The sequence below is a fragment of the Leucopleurus acutus genome (genome assembly GCF_964270905.1).
Source record: "Leucopleurus acutus genome assembly, chromosome: 19".
Taxonomy (NCBI): domain Eukaryota; kingdom Metazoa; phylum Chordata; class Mammalia; order Artiodactyla; family Delphinidae; genus Leucopleurus; species Leucopleurus acutus.
This window is the reverse complement of record NC_139161.1, coordinates 50,044,477-50,070,070: the sequence shown is the minus strand read 5'-3', so window position 1 is coordinate 50,070,070 and position 25,594 is coordinate 50,044,477. Positions and strand designations below refer to the sequence as shown.

The 25,594-nt window shown below is 51.1% G+C and overlaps 1 protein-coding gene across 1 annotated transcript in view; it reads right to left on the bottom strand.

Annotated features, from left to right (window-relative positions):
• Positions 1–25,594, bottom strand: part of PITPNM3 (PITPNM family member 3) — a gene marked incomplete at both ends in the record, with an annotated part of 71,658 nt that overhangs the window by 29,738 nt on the left and 16,326 nt on the right. The window contains one exon of the mRNA XM_082861624.1: positions 9,031–9,078. Within this exon, the coding sequence (XP_082717750.1) occupies positions 9,031–9,078 (48 nt within the window). The remainder of the gene's footprint in view (positions 1–9,030; positions 9,079–25,594) is intronic.

The window sequence follows — 25,594 nt, the reverse complement described above, 5'->3', positions numbered from 1 at the left end:
TCAGCCTCTGAGGCTGCGCACACTAGAGACCATGGAATGAGGAGGGGACGTCCCCGTCCTGCTCCCTGCAGCTTAGGTCACTTTGAGGGCACATCTGGAGCCCAATAACTTGGGCAGGAAAGCTGTGGAAGGGGGCCCAGCCTGGGGAAGAGCAGGCTCTATGGGACATTTGCTGCCTGCAAATCCCAGCTGAGCCGTGTTTGGGTCACAGGAGCAGAAGACAGAGTCGGGATGAATGGGGGTGCGGATAGTTTCTGAAGAGTTCGGAATTTCAGCACAACTAAGGAAATGTTTACAATAGTACGAGAGTGACCCGTGCTGGCCCAGCGGCAGGGCATTCTCTCCCCTTCAGGAGGTTGTACAAGCGAGGAGTGTGAGTGGTCACTGGGCAGGGATGCTGGCAGGGGATGTTTATCCGGGGCTGTGGGATCTAGAGGCCGAGCCCCCCCTCCTATGACTCCTTAAGCCTTTCAGGGTCAGAAGCCAATCAAGTCAGCCTGGATTCATCTGGCTAATGAGGCCGAACCCCAGGGGCCAATTAGCCCCCCACAGAGTTGCCTGTCCCCACCAAGTCCTGTCCCTTGCTAGGGTCTGGGCCCCAGATCCTGCCTCTTGAAAACATACTTTTGGCCACCCCAAGGGAGCTTGGGGATAGCTCCGAGGAGCCACTCCCCTTGGGGGAACCCAGCGTCCCCGTCTTGAATCAGGCCCAGGGAAGGTTTCAGATATACAACCATAAGAACCTCTCCTGCCACTACACAGTGATGCTAGAAGGGCTTGGCGTCCCCTATCTGGTGACTCTCTGTAATAAATGCAGTCTTCCTCAGATGGGTCTTGAGTTTCTAGTCCTTGCCCAGTGTCTCAGGCAAACTTCACATTCATCCTGAGAGGACAGGGGTGCTCTGCCCATTTTACAGATGAGAAAACTGAGGCTCAGAGAGGTTAAGTAAAGGGGTGGGGATTTGAACCCAGGTCACCCGGCAAGGGCTCTTTCATCCTCCTGAAGCATCACCCCACAAAGGCGGGGGTTAAGAATGGGGTGTTCTTGTCAGTCTTTTAAATGCCTCCATACTGGCTCTGCCAGCAGAGCCATCCCTGGCAGGGAGGGAAAGGGGAAGAGAGGCGGTTATCAGGAGCAGAAGCCTGCCTGAACCTTTGGGTCCTACCCGCTAAGGAACCCCTGTCAAGCCTGCCCACAAAGGAACCCCAAAGCACACTCCCCGACGGTAATTCCCTCAAAATGAACATGGGCTCCAGAAAAGGAACGGGGCAGGGCCCCTAAACATATGAAAAGGTGCTCAGCCTTAGAACCCTAAACTGCAGGAACGCTCACTGAAATCACTCTAAAACGCCTTTTTTTCACCTTAGCAGTTATCAACACCCAGCCACCCAGGGTGTGGGAAAGCAGTCTCTCCTCGTTCATTGCGGGTGAAAGCAAAAACCAGTACAGCCTCTGCGGAGGGCAGTTTGGCAAGGTCATGCCACATACAGAGTGCCCTTGACCCAGCAATTCCAAGTCCATGTGCAAAATGACGTGGGTACAACACTAACCACTGCCACACTTTCTAAGACATAGACAAGAGACAGAAAGCAACCTATGTGCCCATAAATAGGGGCCTGGTTCAATAAACTAGGCCACCGTGAAATATGACACACCCGTTGCAAAGAATGATGCCCTTACTCCGTATATATTGTTATCTGAGAAAAGCAAGGTACAGAGTGGAAGGCACTGAATGCTCCCATCTGTGTGGGGTATATATAAAGATATATATATAAATGAATATTTAGGGAGATGCTCATATATGCAGAGAATATCTCTGGAATGTTCTAGAAGAACCTAGTCACAATCATGGCTTCTGGGGAGAGGGAGGAACCCTCATCACCTTCATTCCTTTAGAATTTTATAACATGTACATGTGCTATCTACTCAAAAGACAGATTAAAAATAAGAATTTTTTCAAAGGGCACATAGCAGGGTGATTAAAAGCCCTTTTGTCCCCAGGAGAAAGGGATTTGAGGAGACAGAGGTTCCCTGAGACTAAAAAGAGATCCCCACCCTCTGCCCCAGGCTGAGGGGAGGAGACAGAACTAGGTGCGATGCCCTCACAGCTTGGGGGACTCTCGCAAGTCCAGGAGGAGACAGAATGATTTTCACGGTCTGGCCACCCTGTGCCCCAAGGAGCCTGGCCCCTAGGCAGACCAGGACGGAGGGGAGTACCAGGCTGGGGCCCGCAGCATCCACGAGTGTGGATGGAGAGCTTCCTGCACACATTCGCACGTGCACACACTGTTTCCCCACCAGGGTGGGGGGAACGAGCCCTGGGGGCTTTGGAACAAGGGCAGGAAAACGAGGAAAAGGGAAACCCCTGGAATCACAGAGGGGGCTCTGTCACGAGTCCAGCTGGATGGGTATGCAGAGTGGAAATTACAAAGGGGCTTATAGAAAAATAAAGGAAAAGGTGGTTCGTTCATGTATAAGTCAGTGGACTGTGCAGTATGGTCTCCATTCGCCCCTCCAGATCCACCTCCACCATCCCCAGTGAGGCTCCCTCCCTGCCGGCTCACCAAGGGCTGTCCCTCCCAAAGGCCAAGCTCCTGCGCAGGTGGGGCAGGGACAGAGGGGGAGGCTCTCCACGCAGCGACCTTCAGGGCTGGGAGTGGCCCAGGGCATCGTCCTGTGCCTGGCGGGTTTCCTTTACCTGAGATTGAAGAAACCCCTGCTGGACTCTCCTCCAGTCAGGCTGCTCGAGAGCCTTCCTTTTCCTGCAAGAACCCCCGGCCGAATCATGACTAGACTCTAACTGCCCTACAAAAATCTTATCATGTCAGCCTACACTGTCCTTTCCTGCGGCTTCCCCATCCTGACCACGGCCCGTGTGGTCTGCCCACAGGCCCGACTCTCCACTCACCTCTCCCACCACTTGCCCCACCCTCTCTGAGCTCAACCACATCGGCCTTTTTGACAGTTGTCAAGGATCCCATGTGCCTCTCGCCACAGGGCCTTTGCACATCCTGTTCCCTATGCCTGGACTCTTCCTCTCACCCTCTGTGGCCAGACAGTCCCTACAGAAACCTCAGTGTTCCTTACTCCTGGGGGCCTTCCCTTCTTACTCTCCTCTAGAAAGCACCATGGCTTTCTGTGTCCTAGGACTAATCCTTATACTTTTAGTTTTGTGGTTATTTCATTTGTCTTCCCCTCCTCCAACCCCCAGATTGAAAGATCCTTAAAGGCTGGAACTGGATTTGTTTTTGTTCCATTTTATCCCCAGAGACTATTAAGGTGCTGGCATATAAAAGAGACTCATTAAATATTTTTCAAACAAGCGAATGAACTAATAATTTGTTCCTATTCTGTGCCCCTACACGTGCCAGAAGCTGCACACGTCCCTGGCAATGCAGACGCGGCACAGACTCACACAGATGCACACGGAGCCTTGTGGAGATGACTGCACTGACGCTTGGACACACACGCTAACGCACACACACAAATGCGCAGGCACACGTTTCCCTGTGCGCGCACACACACACGAACGGACCGTGCCAAACATAGGCATACGCGCACGCACGCAAGAAAAGTGCTCCCAAGGCGGACGTCTGCCACCCTGAGCTCATTAAAGCCGCTAAACATAGCCCGTCTGCAGCTGTGCTCAGCAAGCTGCCCACACAGGCCAGGAAAAGACACCAGTTACCAGGCAGAGGAGTGGGGAGGCTAGCCGTGGGCAGGGGGCTGCTGGGGAGGCCGTGGGGCCGAGGGTATGCGGGAGGGGTAGCCCCTTGGCGGCTGGTCTGGCTCTTCAGAGCGGCTCCTCTGGTCCCTAATCCCAGACAGTGGGACGTGAGGTCAAGCCACACCCCCATGAAAGCATCCTCATCTTCCCCCTCTGCCTCTGTGGGACAATCGCACAGGTTTTTCTGACAGTTATTGGGGTCCAGGAGCCAAGCTCAGTCCAGGACCAGGGACTGGAGCCAGGATACAGCCTGGGACAAATCGGGGCTCCGTGGGTGCCTAGGGTAGAGGCTCAGCCTGGGATGAAGAATCAAGGGTCCTTCTGGGGCCAGGATTGGGACTCAGTCTGCACCATTGTCGAGGATGAGAGAAAGTTCAGAGACCCACTCTAACAACAGGCGTGGCCACGGGCAGACCCTCCCCACACTGCGGGCATCACTTGCTGCCCCCACCCCTGCATCTGAAGCCTGGCACTGGCCCTGAGAAAGCCATCTGACAACCACGGGTGTAAGTCACATGTGCAGGTCGAGTTGTCCTCCACACAGACTGGGTCCCACCCGGAGGGCCCAAGAGCAAGTCCTCCTGCCCTGGAATCTGCACCCTCCTCCCGCCCCCCCGACACACACAGGTGGACATGAGGTAGAGAGTCTCTCCAACTTGCACTTTACTGTGCACATCCTGGACCCCAAGTTTTTGAGGGGCTCGTGGAGCTGGCTCTTGAAGGGGGTAACTGTGTGACACAGGGGACAATGGGGCACCTCCCCAGGTACCTGGGGTGACCAGAAAGGAGAAACTTCAGGAAAATGGGAGCTCAGACCAGACACGGGACTGAGCTCTGGAGATGGAGGGGCATGGGGACCTGTGTGTGAGCACCTTCCTTGGAAGGTTATTTACCCCTGGTCTTTATCTTCTCAATGTGACACAGCTGTAATGATTGCAACCTTTCCCAGAATCCAGGTGGCCATGAAGATCAGTGTGCAGCGCCTTGCACACTGTGAAGCTGCTGAGAGGGGAAGGGAGGGGGGATGGAGAGAGTGAGGCAGCCACGGCTCTCCTGGGAGAGTCTGCTCCTCCCTGGAGATGGAGCCGGGGGACAGAGGAAGGAGAGTTACTACACCCACTGAGCCAACAGCTGTGCCCTCAGCCTCCTCTGTGATGACAGTAGGTCCTGGCAGGGAGGGGCGGACCCAGCTCCCTGATCCAGGAAGCGATGAATGGAGTAGAGGGCAGAGGCCGACAGGGCTGGGTCCCAAGGGACTCTCTCTGGAGCCCCAAGTCCTTCCTACCATCTGCTGTGGAGCGGGCTGCTAGCGTCGCCTCCACGAGGCTGGATGCACTGCTCGAGTTTTCCAACTAGCTTAAGAGAAAACTGTGCTTGGAGTCTGCACGCTCCTTCTAGAAGGCGGTCTGGAAAGGAAGGGGAGGGCTGGTGGGGAAGGTGGGCAGGTAGGTCGTGCAGAGGCCGGTCTCATCCTTTATTGGAGAGGAATCACTAGAGGGCATCAGGAGGCCATGAGGACAAGTCTGCCTCCCGCGAAGGTTTCTCTCACACTCTGGAGGAAGAACCAAAGCGGGAGAGACCGGAGGCAGGGAGGCCAGCACGGGAGGATGGATCCATCCAGAAGAGAGAAGATGGTGGCCTCGGCTGGAGAACGGATGGAGGATGGGGTGGGTGGAGGCATGAGAGATCTGCTGGGGGTACAACGGATGCTCTCAGGGTCTGATCTGACTCTGGAAGGTGGCAGAGAAGGGGACGCTTAGAAGGACGCCCAGGTGTCTGGCGTGAGTTTGCGGAAGATGACGCCATTCACTCTGCACAGAAGAACAGGAGCGAGGTTCAATGGGCAGGTAGTAAGCTCCCCGAGTCCTTACACCCAGCACCACGTCAGGTGCCAGAAGTGCTCTGTAAACGTGGGCTCTGCTGTGGAGTAGCGTGAACACGGCAGAGCAACCAGACGTGCAGGGAAAGGAAACCAGGAGACAGAGGCAGCGACGGAAACTCAGAGAGCGCTAGAATGTCAGAGCTAGAAGGGGCTCTACGCACAGACGGGCCAGGAGGCCGGCCACAGGCAGGAGCTGAGGCTGCACAGCAAGCCAGCTGGAGGGGTGGGGGGCCCAGGTCTCCTGCGCCCCGGTCCGAGCCCCTCTCTCCCCTCTGCTTCCACCGGCCCCTCCGCACTGGCTCCCTAGGCTTCCTTAGGTCTGGTTCCAAACAGCAAGCACAAGCCAGAGGCAGCAGGCTGTCAGCGCACCTGTGCAGCTGCAGGTTGAAGGCTGGGCTGCCTGGGAGAGGAGGGAGGATTCCAGGACACCCCCGGAGTCCCCCACCCACGGTCACTGCAGACGAGGCCTTACAATCCCATGCCTGCACGTGAGCTGGGAGGCCCTGGAAGGCCCCTTTCCTGCACTCCCAACCCTTGTGGCCAGCTCAGGAGGGCTCCCTGGGGACTCAGACTGTGACAGTGACAACAGAGCCAGCCACAGGACCAGCAGAGCAGGGAAAAGACTGGGCTCTGTAAGATGCCGAGATTCACCCCCGCGCCTGCACCAGGTGTTCCAAGGCTCATCCAAAAGCCAGTAATAAGCGAGAACCATGCAATGCTTCCTATCTGTGAGGTGCAGACCTTGGCACCCACGTACATTACCTCTATGCCCTCAGCGGCTGTCGAAGCAGACATTACGATCATCTTTCCACAACGGAGTAAACCGAGGCCCAGAGATGTTAGGTAACTTGCCCAAAGAAGCACAGAGAGTAAATGGAGGAACTGGGCCTCGAGCCCAGGCCTGACACCTTTAAAGCTCAGATGCTATAGCACCAGTCCCAGGATTTTCTGACTCCTGGTCCAGGGCAATTTTTACCACTTCCCACCTTGTTTTTAGTGAGGTTTTGAAAACCAAGTGGAAATATCAAATAAGATGACATGCACAGAGGTGTGACATAAACGGCGGAGCGCATCATAACTGTCAGGCATTGCCATTATTCTGTTTTTATTCAGCGTCACAGACTTTTATTTTGCCGGTTTGGGATGACAAACACACATCACCATCAACTACCACCGTCATTCCATGAAAGAAAAAGTATCTGAATGCCATGATGTGTATACACGGCCAAAGTGCGGAATAAGACGCTGTTCTCTCAACTGAATGCATTCAACGTGATGGGAAAACACGTTACAGGACTGCCGTTTGTCTCGTTGTCAGAAATGCTGGGTTTGGGCTTGGCAATCACTGACCTCAATGACCATTTCAGCTCTGAAATTCTCCCATGCATCTACTGTTATTCTTTACTACACAAGAATATCCTTAAGGAGGAGAAGTGGATGACAGCCGCCGGCAATCTCATTCTGACTAAAATTTATAACCGTGGTGTAAAAAACAGAAAACAAAAAGGCTTTGTTTCTCCTTAAACACGCATTCTTCCCCAACCAGGTCCAGGAGACACCAAACGTCTGATCAATTCATTTGTGTCTGTGGAGAACAGAGCAGTGGTTTGGCGTTTCCCAGACAGCCCCGCGGCAGGTGGCCGTGTTTTTCACTTTGAGGCCGCTGTGGTTTCTTCTTCCTAGGGGCCCAGAAGGAGTGATCTGGGCTTGGTTCCTCTCTCACATTCCTGAGGAATGTGATCCTGTGTTAAGCTTTTATTTTATTATGTTTGACATCTCTAGGGGCAGCCTAGCTGGCCAGGGAGAGACTGCCCCTCCCAGGCCATGCTAATTCCTAGAGATAATAAACAACTCACCCTAGAACGCACCTTTCACATGCAAACCAACCAATCCTGGGTCCTCAGCTCCAACCATCTCCTTTATCTGACTCCCACACCCCAGGCCAATATCCCCCCCCTGCCCTAAATCACCCTGGGGCCAGGTGCCCGAGAACTAGAGACCGCCCCTGTGGCCCGGAGCCTGCGACATTATTCAATCCAGCCAGTCCTCAGCTGTCTCCCCTGCCCTGACGTGCTTTTCCCACGGAAAACACAATCCAGGCTCTGGGCCAGGCTTGCCCCATGCCCCTTCTGCCCGCCTCACCCCTGCCCCCCCGCCCCCGACCAAACCTGGTGCTTCCCCTGTGGCCCCTGCCCTGGGGAAGTGTAAATAATAAATTCTTCGGTCCATGGCTTGGATCTCTCCCGCCTTCACTCAGTCACCTCTCTAAATTAAAATCCCGTGGGTACATTTCAACACCCAGCCCCGCTGCTGCTGAACTTGGTTCCTCACATCCTGTAAGGACACAGGAGAGAGACCTGCCCCCTCTCTGCACTGCCCCTCCCCTTGCCCGGTGCACTTATGGCCTGAGTCTTGGGGGGCGCGCCCCTCTCAGAGACACTCCTGGCGCCCAGCCCCTGAGGGGCTTCATCTGTGAACCGCCACCCGAAACCTTCTCCAAGGCCTGTGTATCTACTCAGGCCGTGGGAAGCTGGCGCTACAGGTACCCCTCCTGTTAGCTGACGGATGGAAGAGCTTGGAGGAAGAACTCAAGAAAGGCTTCAGCCTGGGGAGGGGGTGGGCAGAGTGGGCTGCAACCACAGACCAAAAGAGCAGGAGAGAGAAGGAAGGAAAGTTCTGAGCCCACCCTCCCCCAGATACACACATAGACCCCAGTCCCCAGCCCTGGCCTCGTGCGGAACTCAATACTGCCAACAGCAAAGACGTCCAGCTCAGACAGTGCCCATCAAGTGCACCCCAAACCTCCAGGGAAGATGCCCTGGGGTCACTGTGCCAGAAACTGACATCTTTACCAAGTCTCTCCTGGGTCTAACCCTGTGCTCGGCCTCTTGAGAAAACACAGGCAGAAGGAAATCTGAGACGCCTGTATCATACGAAGGACACGAGGACTTGGGAGGTCCCGCTCTGCAGACAGGGCCTCTGAGTGATGGGACGGAAGGATCATGACCCCTGGCACAGCCTCGGTTACCGTGTCACCAACGGTGGTTCCTGGGAGCTGTGTCACCCGAGAGAGATGGTCTCAACGGCCCAGGAGGGCTTGCTCCCCTTGCCGGTGCCCCCCTCTGCCCACAGGCAGACCACGCACGAGGCTGTCCGTGGTTCCACCTGCTCTGCTGAGCTCAGCCTCCTGGCCCATCAGCCTCAGGCCCCTCTCTCTGGCCCTGACCCCCGAGCTGCCCAGCGTGTAGGAAGTTGGGAACCCGTGAAGCTCAGCTCCTGGGGCAGAGAGTGGCCCCGGCCCTCCAATCCCACACAGTAGTGAAGACCCTACCACCTGAGTGGATGAGGGGTCCCCCGGCCCAAGGAGCTTGGACCCATCCAAGGTAAAGGAAAGACTCCTGGGGGCCAGGTTTAACTCACGTTGCTTCTCCTGGAGGATGCTGGATGTGCACGGCACGTTCGCTTCTCCTGCAGAAGAAGAGAAGAGAGGTGAGCAGACTCCGCATCACTGTCGGCCAGACCCTGGGAGGCCACTGTGGCCCCATTGGCCCCTCCTGTGCAGCTGCCCCCTCCCGTAGCCAAGGGCTGGAGGTGAGCACCAGGGAACCCCCAGTCCCTCACACCCTGCCCTGCCCCTGCCACGCCCAGCTCTCCGCTCTTTATACCCTTTCTACAAGACAAAGCCCGAGCCCTGATGCCACTGCCTGGGGAGGCGTGTCCTGGCCACCTTCTCACCTCCGCCCACCTGCATAAAGCAGCCGCTTGTCTGGGGTGGCCCTTTTCTACACTTACTCTCATCTCTGAGGGTCACCACCCCCTGCAGACAACTGGAAATCTCCGCCTCTAGGCCAGCCTCTAGTCTCCTAAGTCCTTGACCCGCGCCCCCCACCGCCTCCTGGACCTCAGCTCAGCAGGTAGCGCATGCGCACCACGACCGCAGACAGCGTCCTGGAACTGCCCCTGTTCCCAAGTCCCCACCTCAGTGAAGGCACCACCTTCTCCCCAAGCCTGGGAATCACCCGTGACCCCTTTCCCTGCCTCGTCCCCACTTTCAGTCAGTCACAGAGTGCTGGGGCCATCTGCCTCATTCTCTCCTCCTTACTCTCTCCTTCTCCACCGGATTTGGACTCCCCAGTGGAAGGGGTTTCTGTGCTGTTCACTGGTGTGTTTCCAGGCCTAAAACAGTGCGTCTCAGTCAATAACTGTTGAATGAATAAATGAAACACACACACAAACACGTACACACACACACAAATACATACACACAAATACCCACAAACACATACACAAACACACACACACACACACACACACACCACTCCCCAAATACAGAACTCCATCCCGTCTCCCTGGACTATTGCAATAGCTCCTCCTTTTGATGAGAAGCTTTTTTCTATAATTATGAAAGTAACACAAGTTCTTTATGGAAAAGTTGAAAAACACCAACCAGCAGAGAAAAGGGAAAAGATTCCTTACAATCCCATGACTGAGGGAAAACTACTGGTCCCCATTCTATGTCATTCCTTCCAGGTTTCTTTCCATAAACATTTTTTTGGGCCAGTTGAGATCATATCATCTCTCTGTGGGCCGGGATTATGTCATTTATCTCTGTATCCCCAACAAATAGATCAACGGTTGGCTCGTGGAAGGTATCATCGATGATAAAGAAGCACAAAATACACTTTCTGTACTTCAAGTTGAAGCATGAATAAATAACTAAAGCTACAAAACCTCTGTAAACATCACTCCAACAGCTATAGAATGTTCTATTGAGAGGATACATCATGGTTGACTTTTAAATTATCTTATTGGCAGAAAGTTTCAAAATTTCACCCTTATAATTACTGCTGCAAGGAACATCTTTGTGGCTGAAGCTCTTTCTGCCTGTTTTATGATTTCCTTAAAATACAGCCACAGGGCTTCCCTGGTGGCGCAGTGGTTGAGAGTCCGCCTGCCAATGCAGGGGACACGGGTTCGTGCCCCAGTCCGGGAAGATCCCACATGCCGCGGAGCAGCTGGGCCCGTGAGCCATGGCCGCTGAGCCTGCGTGTCCGGAGCCTGTGCTCCACAACGGGAGAGGCCACAACAGTGAGAGGCCCGCGTACCGCAAAAAAAAAAAAAATACAGCCACAGAAGGAAAATTTTGGGTCAAAGGGTAAGAACATTTTTAAGGCTCGATGTTTATTGCCTGATTGCTTTCCAGAGAGGCGTATGTTCTGATTTACACACCCAGTCGCAGCAGAAGTAAGGGCTGCTCTTAACAGACGCTCACCTCCGCAGCATTTACATTGGTCTGTCAAATTTCTCTGCCTCTAGTTTCACCAGATTAATCTTTCGAAAACTGGCCTGCCCAGGCCACTCTCTTGCTCCAAGCCCTCCAGTGACTCGCCGTCATCAAATTCTCAGCCTGGCAAGCAAGCCTCTCTGTAAAGTGGCCCCTGCCCACGTCCCCAGCCTCTGCCCACCCCTTCCTGCCTCATCTCCACCAGCCAAATGACCTGAACACCATTAGGGCTCTTCCGTCTTTCTCTGTCGAACACGCTGTATCCTGTGGGCTGGGTGGAGAACCCACCCGAGGCCACCTCTTCCACGAAGACTTTGATCCTTCCTCAAAGGGCTCAATTCTCAGGACCTCTGTCCTCAAAGGTCAGCTCTGCATCCCAAGGGACTCACAGGGTCAGATTCAGCAAAGGCCAGTTCCCTTCCATCGTGAATGCTCCCCTCGAGCCCACCCCACCTAACTGGAAGGCTCAGAAAGGGACCTAAGCCAAACCCCAGGAGCTAGAAAATTCTCTGTGGCCAGAGTGAGGCTAAAATCTGAGAAGTGGCATCCCCGGTCTTCAGCTGACCTCAGCCCACTGAGAGCCCAGTCAGTTAGCAGTTCTGTCTGAGCCCCCCAGAGATCTTCAGCCAGGGGAGCCCCTTGGCATCAGGAGTCCTAGCCCTGGCTCTGTGGCACCACGTTTTGGGCCTCAATTATACACATCTGTTCAATGGAAGGTCTCACTCTACTCTGCTGAAGGGTCCTCCAGCTCTGCCAGGACAGGAGTCCAGGGCCAGGGGCACAGCACAAAAGTGGCCAGACTGGAGTCTAGGGCATGGGCCAAGCAATGTAGAAGTCACGCCTCCAGCCTGAAAACTCTGGCTAGAGGCAGGATCTGCTGCCCAGGTGGGACCCTCTCTCCTGACCCTGACCAAGCGGCAGAACCTACAGATACCAGGTCTGGTGTCCCCGGCTTCCTGAGCAAGTCTGAAGTCCCCCCAAAAATGTGTCCACAGCTTCCCCAAGAACCCCAGTTCTCCAAGGAAGGTTCCAGGGCACAGAGAGAAGCCAGCTCCAGGCCTCTGCCAGGGGCCTTGAACGCCCTTCCTCGTGCAAAGCTGCCGGTCCCTCCCCTGCAGACTCAAGGGCGGCTCCAGTGTAGGAAATGCCACCACCTCCCCGCCAACAATCCAGGGGCTGATGGGCGACTCCCTTCCAAGGGAATGAACCATCCCAGATGCCATGCACCGGAATCCATTGCCCTGTTTCTGCAGCCTCTGCCTGCTAGGGCTGCCTTCATGGCTCATGTCACCTGAATCCTAATCTGTCTCCCTCCTCCATGGGATCAGGGCCTCTGGGCACTCTCAAAGGCAGGAGTAGGGAATGGAAAGAGCATAGACTTGGAGTCAGGAGGCTGAGATTCCCATCCAGGTTCCCATGGACTCGGACTCACTGTGTGACCTGAAGCAAGTCACTTTCCCTCTCTGGGCCTCATTCCCACAATCCAGTGTGGGTCCAGTGCTCTCTAAGGACCCTACAAGTACTGAAAGTCCTTGGTTGTACTGCATTTCGGTTAAACACCTGGACTCAAATCTTGGTAACCGTGTACGCTTGGACAAGTTACTTAACCTCTGCATGCCTCAGTCTTCTAATCTATAAAATGGGGACAGGAGTGCTACCTACCTCAGAGGGTTATTGTGAATATCAAATGATTAATGTGTGTAAACCCCTTAGCACACAGCCCAGCACACAGTAGCCATTCAAGGTGTGAGGAATGGTCTTACTGTTGCTTCATTTACTTATTTACTTTTAACAACTGGCTCAAGACCTCATCTCTTTTGTCACCATCACGACTCCAGGTGGAGTCAGGTAGAGATGCTCAATGGTTAGTGCTGGGTGCCAGCTCACAGTGCTCCCCGGGCCCAGGGGTCACGGCAGAGCCCGTGCTCCAGAGAGGTCCAGGTAGAGAACAGAGGCCTGGGCACCCTCGCAGAGTAGCCCCCCGACAGCATGACAAGGCGCCCGCAGACCGCTTTCCCGGGTGCCAGAGCAGCACTGATGCGGACAGAGCAAGGGAGATCCCACATCAGATGTCAGATGCATAGGTCAGGACCAAACACGAGCGTCCTGTCTGAGCACCAGCTGAGTCCAGGGGGAAAGTCAGCTCCCGCCATCCAGCAGGACAGATGACACACATCGAGATGAAGACACTCACTTATAAAACCCCTTCTATTTCTCTATCTGCCAAGCACTGTGCCAGGGACCGTGGGGGACGCGGAGATGAAAAAGTCAAGGTGAGATGAGGGAGGAGGAGGGAGAGACTCGCTCTGACCGAGCGACCCTGGGGAAGGTACGACAGAGCCACGACTTGAGAGCCTCGGGGCAAACATAGCTTTGACAGGGAGAGCACCGAGCAGGACATTGCAAGCAGCCAGCGAGACCCCGTCCGCAGCACGTGGAACCAAGGAAAGGCAGGTGTAGGGGAGCGGGGCCCGGGGCAGATAAGACAACTGCAGCTTGGAGAGGCGGAGGGGTTCACTAGCTCTTCCAAACCCGAGTCTCCCGCCATTTCTACTGTGCCCCAAACCAACTACATAATGAGCAGGGCCTAGTGCAAAATGAAAAGGCCCTCATTCAAAAAGCAAAAAACAAAACAAAACAAAAAAACCCTGGGGACTCCCTGGCGGTCCAGTAGGTAGGACCCGCGTTTTCACTGCCAAGGGCACAGGTTTAATCTCGAGTCGGGAACTAAGATCCCACAAGCCATGAGGCCCAGCCAAAAACAAAAGAAAAAAGAAAAAAAGCTGTTAAAGGTACTAAAATACAGTTTTCCCTTTGTCCTTTCCTGACCTGTCCTGGTGTTTTTTATTTGCTACTTAATGTGTGCTCCCTTGTGCACAGGGATACCTGAGGAGTGAGTGTAGACATTCACAGGTGCCCGGGGGCGCCCAGGCACATGGGCCATCAGCTACCAGAGTCCCCCTCCCGCCAGCCGCTGGACCCTGGCACCGTGCCGTGACCGAGACCAGGAAAGCTTCCCACTGCCCGCTGCCCCGACCCCTCCGGGCAGGCAGGTGACCCCCAAGGGTACCGCAGCCTCCGCATCAAAACACTCTAGGTCCCTGGATGGGGCGGGTGAGAGGCCTGCCCTCTCTGAGTCACCCACCGAAGGCATCGCAGCTCTGCCAGCCCAGGGTGGGGACGGCTGCTCTGTACTGACACTGGGCTCCATGCCTCTGACCCCAACCGTCCCGGCACCCAGGCCCCTGCTTGGGGGAGGACAGTAGTTGTCTCTGGGCAGGTGCAGGGAGGAGGAAGCTGGGTGGCAGAGGGCAGGAGAGAGGGAGGCCAAGAGCCCATCCTGGGAGGCAGGGAGGGGGTGGGAGGCGGCCCGACGCGTGAACCAAGCTCCCAGTCCCAGCACATGCTCCACTGTCCCATCGAGCGGCACTTACAAAACACAGAGCTGAAGACAAAATCATTCAGAATTGAGATCATGAAACCCCAAGACCCAGGCCTTTCAGAGCACTGGTCACAGCCCTGACTACAGCACATACACCTCTGGTGTTTCTCTAGTACCTGCTCTGAGCCAGACCCTGGGGGAAGGGGAGGCGATGGGCCGGGTCTAGCCCATCACCTCCCTGTTCTCAGGCCAGGCCCTAGGAGCGACTCACCTAGACGGTTTACAAGATGCTGCTACCAAGCAATACTTCATTACCAGAAAGGAAATAGGATTTGTAGCCCAGGCAGGATTTCAGTGGGCAATAATGCCTGCTGGGGGAGTGGAGCTGGGTCATTAAAGCTGGGGGTAGGGGGGAAGCAGGGGTGCAGAGGCGAAAAGAAGCCAGGAGAGAATGTCACTGAGAAGCTGGAACGCAGGATTCACACCGGTGTCACGTGGGTAGAAGGAAGAATGCTGGGGAGGCCAGAGCCGGCCCCAGCAGTGCAGGCTCAGGTGTGGAAACCAGAAAGGCTGCCGCTGGGCTGCAGAGCTTGGGGTCTGCCCAGTGCTCTCCCACCTGTTAGATCACTAAGATGTCACACCTGTGCGGAGAAGGGTGCCTTCACAGAAGAGGAAGCTGAGGCTCAGAAGGATGACGTCACTTACCCAAGTTTATGTCTGGTCCCTTTCAACACCCTCACATCTCCTGGGGGCGCTTCCCATGACCTCTGCCCCCTATCGGGGGAGGGGCTTTCTAGAGCAGGGGCTTCCTGGGATGGCTCAGGCAGTGTGGGAGGTGCTTCCTGAAGTGGGGGTGGGGGTGGGGGTGGGGGGTCAGGGGCCGAGGAGTGGGGAGCAGGGGGAATGGAGAAGGGGTTGTTTGTAAGGGCTGCCGGGGAAAGGATCCAGCCCCGCCGTCCCTCACAGCCACCAGCAGGCGAGCGTAGAGGAGTCCGCGGTGAAGCCGGCTTCCTGATTAGCAGGCTCCCCGGACGCGGGTGATTAACCAGACGTGCCGCTGCTTCAGCCACTGTCTAAATGAGACCCCACTTGGCCTACGCTCTCCAGGGCCCCTGGGCCCAACAGGCTCGCCTCAGCTGAAGCTTTCTGCAAATGCAGAAGCTGCCAGCAGCTCCCGCAAACACGACAGGCTACACAGGAAGGGCAGGGCCTCCGTCGCCCACTGATCCCGCCTGTCCCAACCTCACACCCCCGCGCATCTGAGCCCCATCATTTCCTCCAAGAAGATGCTTCCATATCCCGCCCATGGTTTCCTGAGTGATTTTATATTTCCTCTTTCCAATCCCGTTCCAACAAACGGTGAGCTCCCCGAGAGCAAGAGAAGCAAAGTGTGTGGCCAAGAACAGAAACACTTTCACCAAACACCTGAAACAGGAGGACTGGGTGGCTGCTGAGGGAGCAATTCAGGCAGACGGGGCCTCGGGGAAGAAGGAATCGGGATTTCTCCTCCTGACACGCCAGAAAGGGTCTGAGCAGGCCCCGTGGAGCAGGAATGGGGGCAACTGAAGCCCTGTGATCTGCCAGGCTCTGGCCAGCCTGGTAACTCAGCCCACGCAGTGGGGCTGAGAAGGAAAGACCCGCATACTCCCCCCTGCTCAGGGTGCTCCCCACACGCTGAGCCTCTGCTGAGTTGCAAGGTCAAGATTCACCCTCATCACCTCTCACCCGGCCCATCACAACCCCCTCTACACTCATTCCCTGGTCCCTCCTATTATCTTCTGCATCGGCTTCCAGAAGGATCTCTCTAAAATGCAGCTTGTCCCTCCCGCTTAAACTGTTCTGTGGGTCCCCGGGGGCACCCCTGATGTTCAAGGCCTTCCCTTCAGCTTCCCCACTCCTATCTCTTCTCCGAGATCCCCCCACCCCTCCGGTCACCCCCCCAGCCCGATGCCTAGCCTCCCAACTCCAGTTAAGACGAACTCTGAGTAGCTACCCAAATTTCCCTGCCTTCTCACACCTCCCTCCGGACCTTTGCACCTGCTGTTCCCTCTGCCTGCTGCACCCTCACGGGTCTGTCCAGAGCCCCGAAAGGCCTCCTTCATGCCTCACATCTCAGCTCCAGCTCCGGGTCCTTCTCTGGTCCCTCTGGACCTTGTTCCCACTCTTGTTAGAGTAATTAGCTCACTGGCCTGGAGCGGCCCCACCCCCAAGTCTGGGAGCCGGTCAATTCTGAGTCCGTTTCTGAGTCATCAATGTGTCCCCAGCATTGACCGGCACAGGGTCCGACACAGAGTAAGTACCAGTACGTGTGTCCTGAATGCATAAGGGAGGGAGGGAGGGAGGGAGGGCACGAATGCGTGATGAGCACCTCACTGCTTCCGGTTCAGAAAAGGAGGCAAAGCATCACCACCCAGAAAGGCACAGCTGTAAACAGACGGGTCAGCACTGCAGGGGCAGCCCACGTAAGCAGTGCCGAGCAAGAGGGAGGTGCTCTGGGAGAGGCTGGGCCAGTGGGGAGGCCCCCTGGGGAAGTGCACAGGATTACGAGAGATGGAGAGGAAATCAGGGGAAAGGCGGGGGGGCGGGGGGGGGTGCGGGAAGCAGGCAGAGCTCAAGTGGGCTTGAGAGTCAGCAAGCAGCCCCTGGGCATTTGGCTGGGACACAGCGTGAACGGAAGGGGGAGGTATAGCCTAGAAGTCATGAATATCAGAGTAGAGATAACCTGGAGATCGCCAGATTTAGCAATGACCTCTGACAGCCCCTGTGTAGTCGTTCCAGGGCTGCTTGACTCCTGCAGGGATGGGGAACGTACTAACCCTAGACAATTATAATTGTTAGAAGGAAGGCTAGAACCAGGATGGCCTCACATGCCAGGCCGGGGGGTTTATACTTCCTTATTTTTTTTTTTTTTAATTTTTATTCATTTATTTATTTACTTTTTTGGGCTGTTTTGGGTCTTTGTTGCTGCTGGCGGGCTTTCTCTAGTTGCGGTGAGCGGAGGCTACTCTTCGTTCCGGTGCGCAGGCTTCTCATTGCAGTGGCTTCTCTTGTTCTGGAGCACAGGCTCTAGGCGCGTGGGCTTCAGTAGTTGTGGCACGTGGGCTCAGTAGTTGTGGCACACGGGCTTAGTTGCTCCATGGCATGTGGGATCTTCCCGGACCAGGACTCGAACCCGTGTCCCCTGCATTGGCAGGCGGATTCTTAACCACTGTGCCACCAGGGAAGTCCCTATACTTCCTTCTGCAGCCAACAAACACCTAGTTGCCAACTCCATAGCAGAATGATATTACTGGATTTATATTTTAGAACCATCACAGTAGGATTGGATAAAGTTGGCCAACTGGCAACGAGATCCAGCCTTTTTCTTCTGTCCCATACCCCTAGAAAATGGCATTAACTATTTTGTATGAAGTAATCTTCAGTAGCATTGTAAAACAGGAAGGGATATCCTGGCAGATTAGAAATTCTGAGGTACCCTCAAAAGGCAGAAGGCAGAGAGATCTGATGGAGGGGGTAGGACTGGCTACATAGTTTGTGGGGCCCCTTGTTCAAAATGACTAAGAATTTCAAGATGGTAACAGCAGAGCATAAACTCGAGCGTGAGACTCTGCTATGCATGGAGACTCGTGTGACTGCTAAGGTCAAATGCCCATAAAACCAGGCCAGGAGAGAGGAAACCATAACCTCAACCCTGTAAAGAAAGGTCTGGAGCCAAAGGTAGGGGCAGCTCAGAGGGAATGTCAGGGTCATAGGTGGAGAACACAGGAACAAAGGAAGGTTTTGCAACTGTCCGGGCTTCCATGGTAGAGAAGCCAGGTGACTGGGCTCCCCATTCACCCTGCCCACCAACTCCTGCTTGTACCAAGCAGAGGCATCTGTCCCCAGGTGTGAGAAGGGCTGAGTTTGAGGGACAGGACACCCTGCGGGGCTGAAAATACCCAAGAGGGGCAAAGCAGAAGCTAATGGCTCAAGTCACCCTGCAGCATTTCCTACCCTCCCCAATAATAAGATGACAGCAGCTTGCAGTAAATAGACGTATCACATCACTCAGAGAGAGGCTAACTGCAAACACAAAGTGCAGTATGTATCCCAATATTACTAAATATAAGAGGAAAACCAACAATGTGAAAGAAAGATACCAAACTCAATGCCTGAAGGAGAGTACAGGAAAACGGATCTGCGGGTTCCTTCAACCAACTTAGCATCATAATCATGAATGGCTCTCAAATTTAGCAAGCACCAGAATCTCCCAAAGGGCTAGTTAAAACACAGATTCTGAGCCGTACTGATTTCTGATTCAGTAAGTCCACAATTCATATTTCTAATTATTTATTTATTTATTTTTGGCTGCGTTGGGTCTTTGTTGCTGCGTGCGGGCTTTCTCTAGTTGCGGTGAGCAGGGGCTACTCTTCATTGCAGTGTGCAGGCTTCTCACTGCGGTGGCTTCTCTTGTTGCAGAACACAGGCTCTAGGTGCGGGCTTCAGTAGTTGTGGCACACGGGCTCAGTAGTTGTGGCTCATGGGCTTAGTTGCTCCGTGGCATGTGGGATCTTCCTGGACGAGGGCTCGAACCCCTGTCCCCTGCATTGGCAGGAGGATTCTTAACCACTGCGCCACCAGGGAAGTCCCACACAATTCGTATTTCTGATGGTTTCCAAGTGAGGCTAATTGTGTTGGTCCAGGGACCACTCTTTAAGAATCACATATCTAGAAATAAGGGTATAAACTAGAGTCAGAGGGTGAGTGGCAGGAAGAAACAGCTCTCTGGAAAGCTCGAGGCAGAGAAGTTGATCAGGGACACCTAGGCACTGACTGTTCCCTTTGTCTCTATGAGAATGTGGCCTTGATGACACTAAGTTTGTTTCAGAAACAAGAAGGGCCCTGATTGTAGAGTCTCTTAAGTGACAGCTCATAGACTATTAGCACAGCTTATTCTGGAAGAGATATGTAAATCCTGAGCATAAAGGATTAGTGATATGGCAAGATCTAAGTGGAATTTATCCCAGGAATGAAAGATTGTTCAATATATGAAAATCCATCAGTGTAATATGCTATATTAATACAATAAAGGACCAAAACCACATGATCATCTCAATAGATGCAGAAGAAGCATTTGGCAAAATCTAACATCCTTTCATAAAAGCTCTCAAGAAACTGGAGGGAATCTCTTCAACCACAGAAAGGACTACAACAGAAAAACCTCACAGCTAACATCATATTTAATGGTGAAAGACTGAAAAGTTTTCCCCTAAGATCAGGAACAAGACAAGATGTTGGTTCTCATCATTTCTATTCAATATTATACTGGAGAGTCTAGCCAGGAAAATCAGACAATGAAAGGAAATAAAAGGCATCCAGTTTGCACAGATTGGACTACCTCTATTTGGAGATTGTATATATAGAAAATCCTAAGGAATCCCCCCAAAATAAAACCAATAAACGAGTTCAGCGAAGTTGAGGTATACAACATCAATTTACAAAAATAAATTGTATTTCTACACACTTGCAATAAACAATCTATAAATGAAATTAAGAAAACAATTTTGGTTACAATAGCATCAAAAAGAATAAAATGCTTAGGAATGAATTTAACAAAACAAGTGTAAGACTTGTACACTGAAAACTATAAAATGTCATTAAAAGAAATTAAAGAAGACCTAAATAAATGGAAAGACATTGCATGTTCATGCGTTAGAAAACTAATAATGTTAAGCTAGCAATACTTCCAAAACTGATCTGGAAGATTCAACAACAATCCCTATCAAAATCCCAGCTGGGGGCTTCCCTGGTGGCGCAGTGGTTGAGAGTCCGCCTGCCGATGCAGGGGACACAGGTTTGTGCCCCGGTCCGGGAAGATCCCACATGCCACGGAGTGGCTGGACCCGTGAGCCATGGCCACTGAGCCTGCGTGTCCGGAGCCTGTGCTCCACAACGGGAGAGGCCACAACAGTGAGAGGTCCACGTACCGCAAAAAAAAAAAAAAAAAAAAAAAAAAAATCCCAGCTGGATTTTTTGCAGAAACTGATGAGCTGATTCTAAAATCCATGTGGAAATGCAAGGAACACAGAAGAGCCAAACTTGCAAGAAAAGAACGTGCAAAAAAAAAGTTGGTGGACTCCCACTTCCTGATTTCAAACTTACTACAAGTGTACCGTAATAAAGACTCTGTGGTACTGGCACAAAGATAGACATATATATAAGTGGAATAGAATTGAATGTCCAGAAATAAACCCATATGTTTATGATTAATTGATTTTTGACAAGCGTACCAAGATAATTCAATGGAGGAAAGAATAATTTTTTTTCAATAAATGGTACTAGTACCACTGGTTACCCACATGCAAAAGAATGAACTTGAATCCCTACCTCACAGCATATACAAAAATTAACCCGAAGTGGATCCAAGACCTAAATATAAAAGCTAAAACTATAAAACTCTTAAGAGAAAACATAGGGGTAAACCTTCATGACCTTGCATTAGGCAATGGTGTTTTAGATATGGCACCAAAAGCACACACAATAAAATTAAAAATAGATAAATTGGACTTTGTAAAATTTTTTAAAATTTGTGCTCCAAAGGACATGATCAAGGAAGTGAAAGGACAATCTGCAGAATGGGAGAAATATTTGTAAATTATACAACTGATAAGGGTCTAGCATACAGAATATATACAGAACCCTTACAACTCAGCAATAAAAAGACAACCCAATTTTTTTTTGGCTGTGCTGCACAGCGTGTGAGATCTTAGTTCCCTGACCAGCGATCGAACCCATGGCCCCCGCAGTGGAAGCTTGGAATCCTAACCACTGAACCTGCAGGGAATTCCCAAGACAACCCAACTTTTAAAAGGGCAAAAGATCTGAATAGACATTTCTTCAAAGAAGATGAACAATGACCAATAAGCACATGAAAAGAAGCTCAACATAATTAGTCATTAGGGAGATGCAAATCAAAACCACAATTATATACCACTTCACACCCTCTAGGATGGCTAAAACCAAAAAGACAGACAATAACAGGTGTTGGCAAGAATGTAGAGAAATTTGAACCCTTATAAAGTGCTGGTAGGAATGTAAAGTGGTGCAGCCACTTTGGAAAAGAGTTTGTCAGTTCTTCCAAAAGTTAAACAGTTACCATACGATACATCAATTCCACTCACAGATATATACACCCAAGAGAAAATACGTCCACACAAAAACTTGTACACAGATATTTTTGACAGCATTATTTATAGTAGTCAAAAAGCGGAAACAACCCAAATGTCCATTGACTGACGAATGGATAACCAAGATGTGATATATCCATACTATAGAATATTATTCAGACACAAAGTGGAATGAAGTACTGATTCATGCTACAACATGGATGAATCTCAGAAACATTATGCTAGACAAAGACAGCAGCCACAAAAGACCACATTGTTTGACTTCATGTATATGAAATTCCAGGGGCTTGGGGATAGGAAAATGGGGATTGGCTGCTCATGGGTATGGGGTGTTTTTGGGGGGAGTGACAAAAATGTTTTACAGCTAGATAATAGTGATAATTGCACAACTTCAAAAATATATTAAAACCATAAAACTGTACACTTTAAAAGGGTGAATTTTAGGGGCTTCCCTGGTGGCGCAGTGGTTGAGAGTCCGCATGCCGATGCAGGGGACACGGGTTCGTGCCCCGGTCCGGGAAGATCCCACATGCCGCGGCGCGGCTGGGCCCGTGAGCCATGGCCGCTGAGACTGCGCGTCCAGAGCCTGTGCTCCGCAATGGGAGAGGCCATGACAATGAGAGGCCCGCATACCGCAAAAAAAAAAAAAAAAAAAGGGCGAATTTTATGATATGTGAATTATGTCTCAATTTAAAAAAGAATTTGGCAAGACCTGCTTTACTTGGACAACGTTAATGACAGCTGTGTGTTTCCTTAGACAATTAGAACCAAGCTCGATCCTGCTCCATGTTATAATCTCACTTATGGGTCTTTGGGTAATTAATCCAATCTGAAGTGTGTGTGGTCTATTCCCATCCACTTCTGACAGACCAGAAAACTGAAACTTAAAAGAACAAGGAGACATAGACTCTAAAAAGCATGGAATGAGTCCATGACATCTGTGAATCCGTATCAGATTGTTATGAAAAAGAACCAACCAGAGCACATGAAAATGAAAAGATGATTGTTAAAAAAAAAAAAAAGAAGAGTTGATCAGAAGAACGGAAACAGCCAAAGAAGAGAGAAGTTGGGGAGCTGTTGATGAGTTGGAACAAAGGACTACTTCCAGAACCCAGCAAGAACCAAGAAATAAGAATAGGCAGGGCAAGCTGAGACATGGTTCCAGCAACTGTCTAAGTTATGGAAGGAGAAAACATAGTGAAAGAAATACTTGAAGAAATAATCAAAAGAAAATGTCACAGTAATAAAAAAAAAGAGGACACTAGGTTCAGACACAGCAAACAACAAAACCTCATCTGCAAACTTGGCTGCGACTTCAGAATGCAAAGAATAAAGCTTTTAAAAACTGAAAGCTTCAACAAGAGGGAAGAACAGATTACCCACACATTTGCCTCAGACTTCTCACCAACAACACCAAATGCGAGAAGGCCATGAGGAATGTCTTCAGAGATAGTTTGGAATACGATTATTCCAAAAGGTGTAAAGGCAAAATGAACACATGCTGAGAAATGCAAGGGCTTCGAAAATGACTATCCCTACCTGACAGTCCCTACCTGAAAGAATTACTTGAGGAGACATTCTAATTAACAGAGGAAGTAAATCCAAGAGGAAGTCATGGAATTTAAGAAGCAGCGGTGAAAACTATACACTAAGGGCTTCCCTGGTGGCGCAGTGGTTGAGAGTCCGCCTGCCGATGCAGGGGACACGGGTTCGTGCCCCGGTCCGGGAAGATCCCACGTGCCACGGAGCGGCTGGGCCCATGAGCCATGGCCGCTGAGCCTGCGCGTCCGGAGCCTGTGCTCCGCAGCGGAAGAGGCTACAACAGTGAGGGGCCTGCGTACAGCAAAAAAAAAAAAAAAATACACTACAAAGGTGAACGCTGGCACTTCCCTGGCAGTCCACTGGTTAAGACTCCACGCTTCCACTGCAGGGGGCGTGGGTTCAATCCCTGGTCTGGGAACTGAGATCCCGCAGGCCAGGCCAAGGCACGGCCAAAAAAAAAAAACCAGGGTGAATGTTACCTAATGTAAATCATACCTCAATACACTTAACTGAGGAGGGGGAGGAGGAAAGGGGAGGGGGAAGGGTGGGAGGAGAAGAGGGAGGGGATTACAGCATTACAGTCAAGATCAAATAAGAAAGCCTGGATCACTCTTACCACTCAGCATCTATCTGGAGATCCTGTGCAATGCAATTTAATAAGAAAAATAAGTAAGCTGGGTAAATATTGGCAAGGATATAACTGTTGAGATTTGTAAACAATGTGACACTCTACCGAAATAAACCCAAGAGATTAACTGACAAACTATTAGAAAATAAGAAAATTCAGCCAAGTGGCAGGAATTCAAGACACAAAGATTTCAAATACACAGCAGACAAATAATTTATAACCAAAATACAGGGAAAGAGCTCCTAAAAACCAAGAAGAAAAAGACAATTCAGTAGAAGATGAACAAAAAGCATGATTAAGAAACTCAGAGAAAAAGAAAATGGAGTTGGGCAACACATTATGGAAAGATGATTGCTCTCACTAGCAGTCAAGTAAGGACAAAGCAAAACAAGAAAATGTCTTCATCCGTCAAGTTGATGATATCAAGTCTGGTGACACTGTGGGGAAATGGCTCACCTAATCCACAGCTGGTGTGGATATAAATTTGCACAATCTTTTTGGAAAACTGTTTAGCAGTATCTATTACAGGTTTCAATGCTTATACTCTTAACCCATGTATCATTGTTTTAATGATGAAAAATTCCAATGTTTATCACTACACAGTGGTTAGATAAATTATGGTACATCTATTATAGAGAATACTATAGTACAGGTAAAAATAATGAGTCAACTCTATAAATACTCACAGGAAAAGCTCTCCTAGATCTACTATGAAATGGAAAAAATAAGTTAAATTGCAACAATGACATCTAATATCTATCTCTAGAGAGATACCCTCCACGTTGATATACTTTGAAGTGAGGTCTGCAGTTGAAGAAGTAGATAAGGAAGACTGGTTTATTTGTATTGATGGTTTATTTGTATTGTTTGTTTATTTACAACAAGAATATATTCAAGTGGGAATTCCCTGGCGGTCCAGTGGTTAGGACTCTGCGCTTTCACTGCCGAAGGCACGGGTTCAATCCCTGGTCAGGGAACTAAGATCCCATACGCCACAAGCCGTGGCCAAAAAAACAGAGGAAGAATGTATTCAGGAAATAATACGGTTATTTGTACACCAATGTTCATAGCACCATTATTCACAATAGCTAAAAGGTGAAAACGTGTCCATCAATAGATGAATGGATAAACAACACATGGTAGATACATGCGATGGAATATTATTCAGTCTCAAAAAGGAAGAAAATCCTGTCACATGTAACAACATGAATGACCCTTGAAGACATGCTAAGTGAAACAAGCCAGACATAAAAAGACAAATTCTGCTTGATTCTACTTATATGAGGCACCTAGAGTGGTCAAATTCATAGGAACAGAATGTAGAACGGCAGTTCCCAGGGGCTGGGGAGAGGGGGGAATGGGGAGTTATTGTTTAATGGGGACAGAGTTTCAGTTTGAGAGGATGAAAAAGTTCTGGAGCTTCTTCATCCTGGTGGTGATGATTGCACAACAGTGTGAATATATTAATGCCACTAAGCTGTACGCTTGAAAATGGCTAAAATGGTAAGTTTTATATACTTTACCAAATTTTTTAAAACACTAAATAAAAATAACAAGACAAGCAATTGTAAAAATAATAATAAGGTGGACTGAGCTGATGCCAAAGGATCCCTTTCCATGAAAATACTGGGCAATAGGGACTTCCCTGGTGGCGCAGTGAGTAAGACTCCGCGCTCCCAATGCAGGGGGCCCGGGTTCAATCCCTGGTCAGGGAACTAGATCCCACGTGCACGCCGCAACTAAGAGTCCGCATGCCACAATTAAGGAGCCCGCCCGCCACAACTAAGACCTGGTGCAACCAAATAAATAAGTAAACATTAAAAAAAAAAATACTGGGCAATAAATATCCAAAAAAAAAAGTAAATATGTAACTGAGCTCAAAATAAAGAATGGATAATATACAAGTGCCAGAAACAAAGAGGGAACTACAATCCAGACACAAAAGCAGAAGCTAATGTAGAGAAGAGCCCTGGAAGACTCAG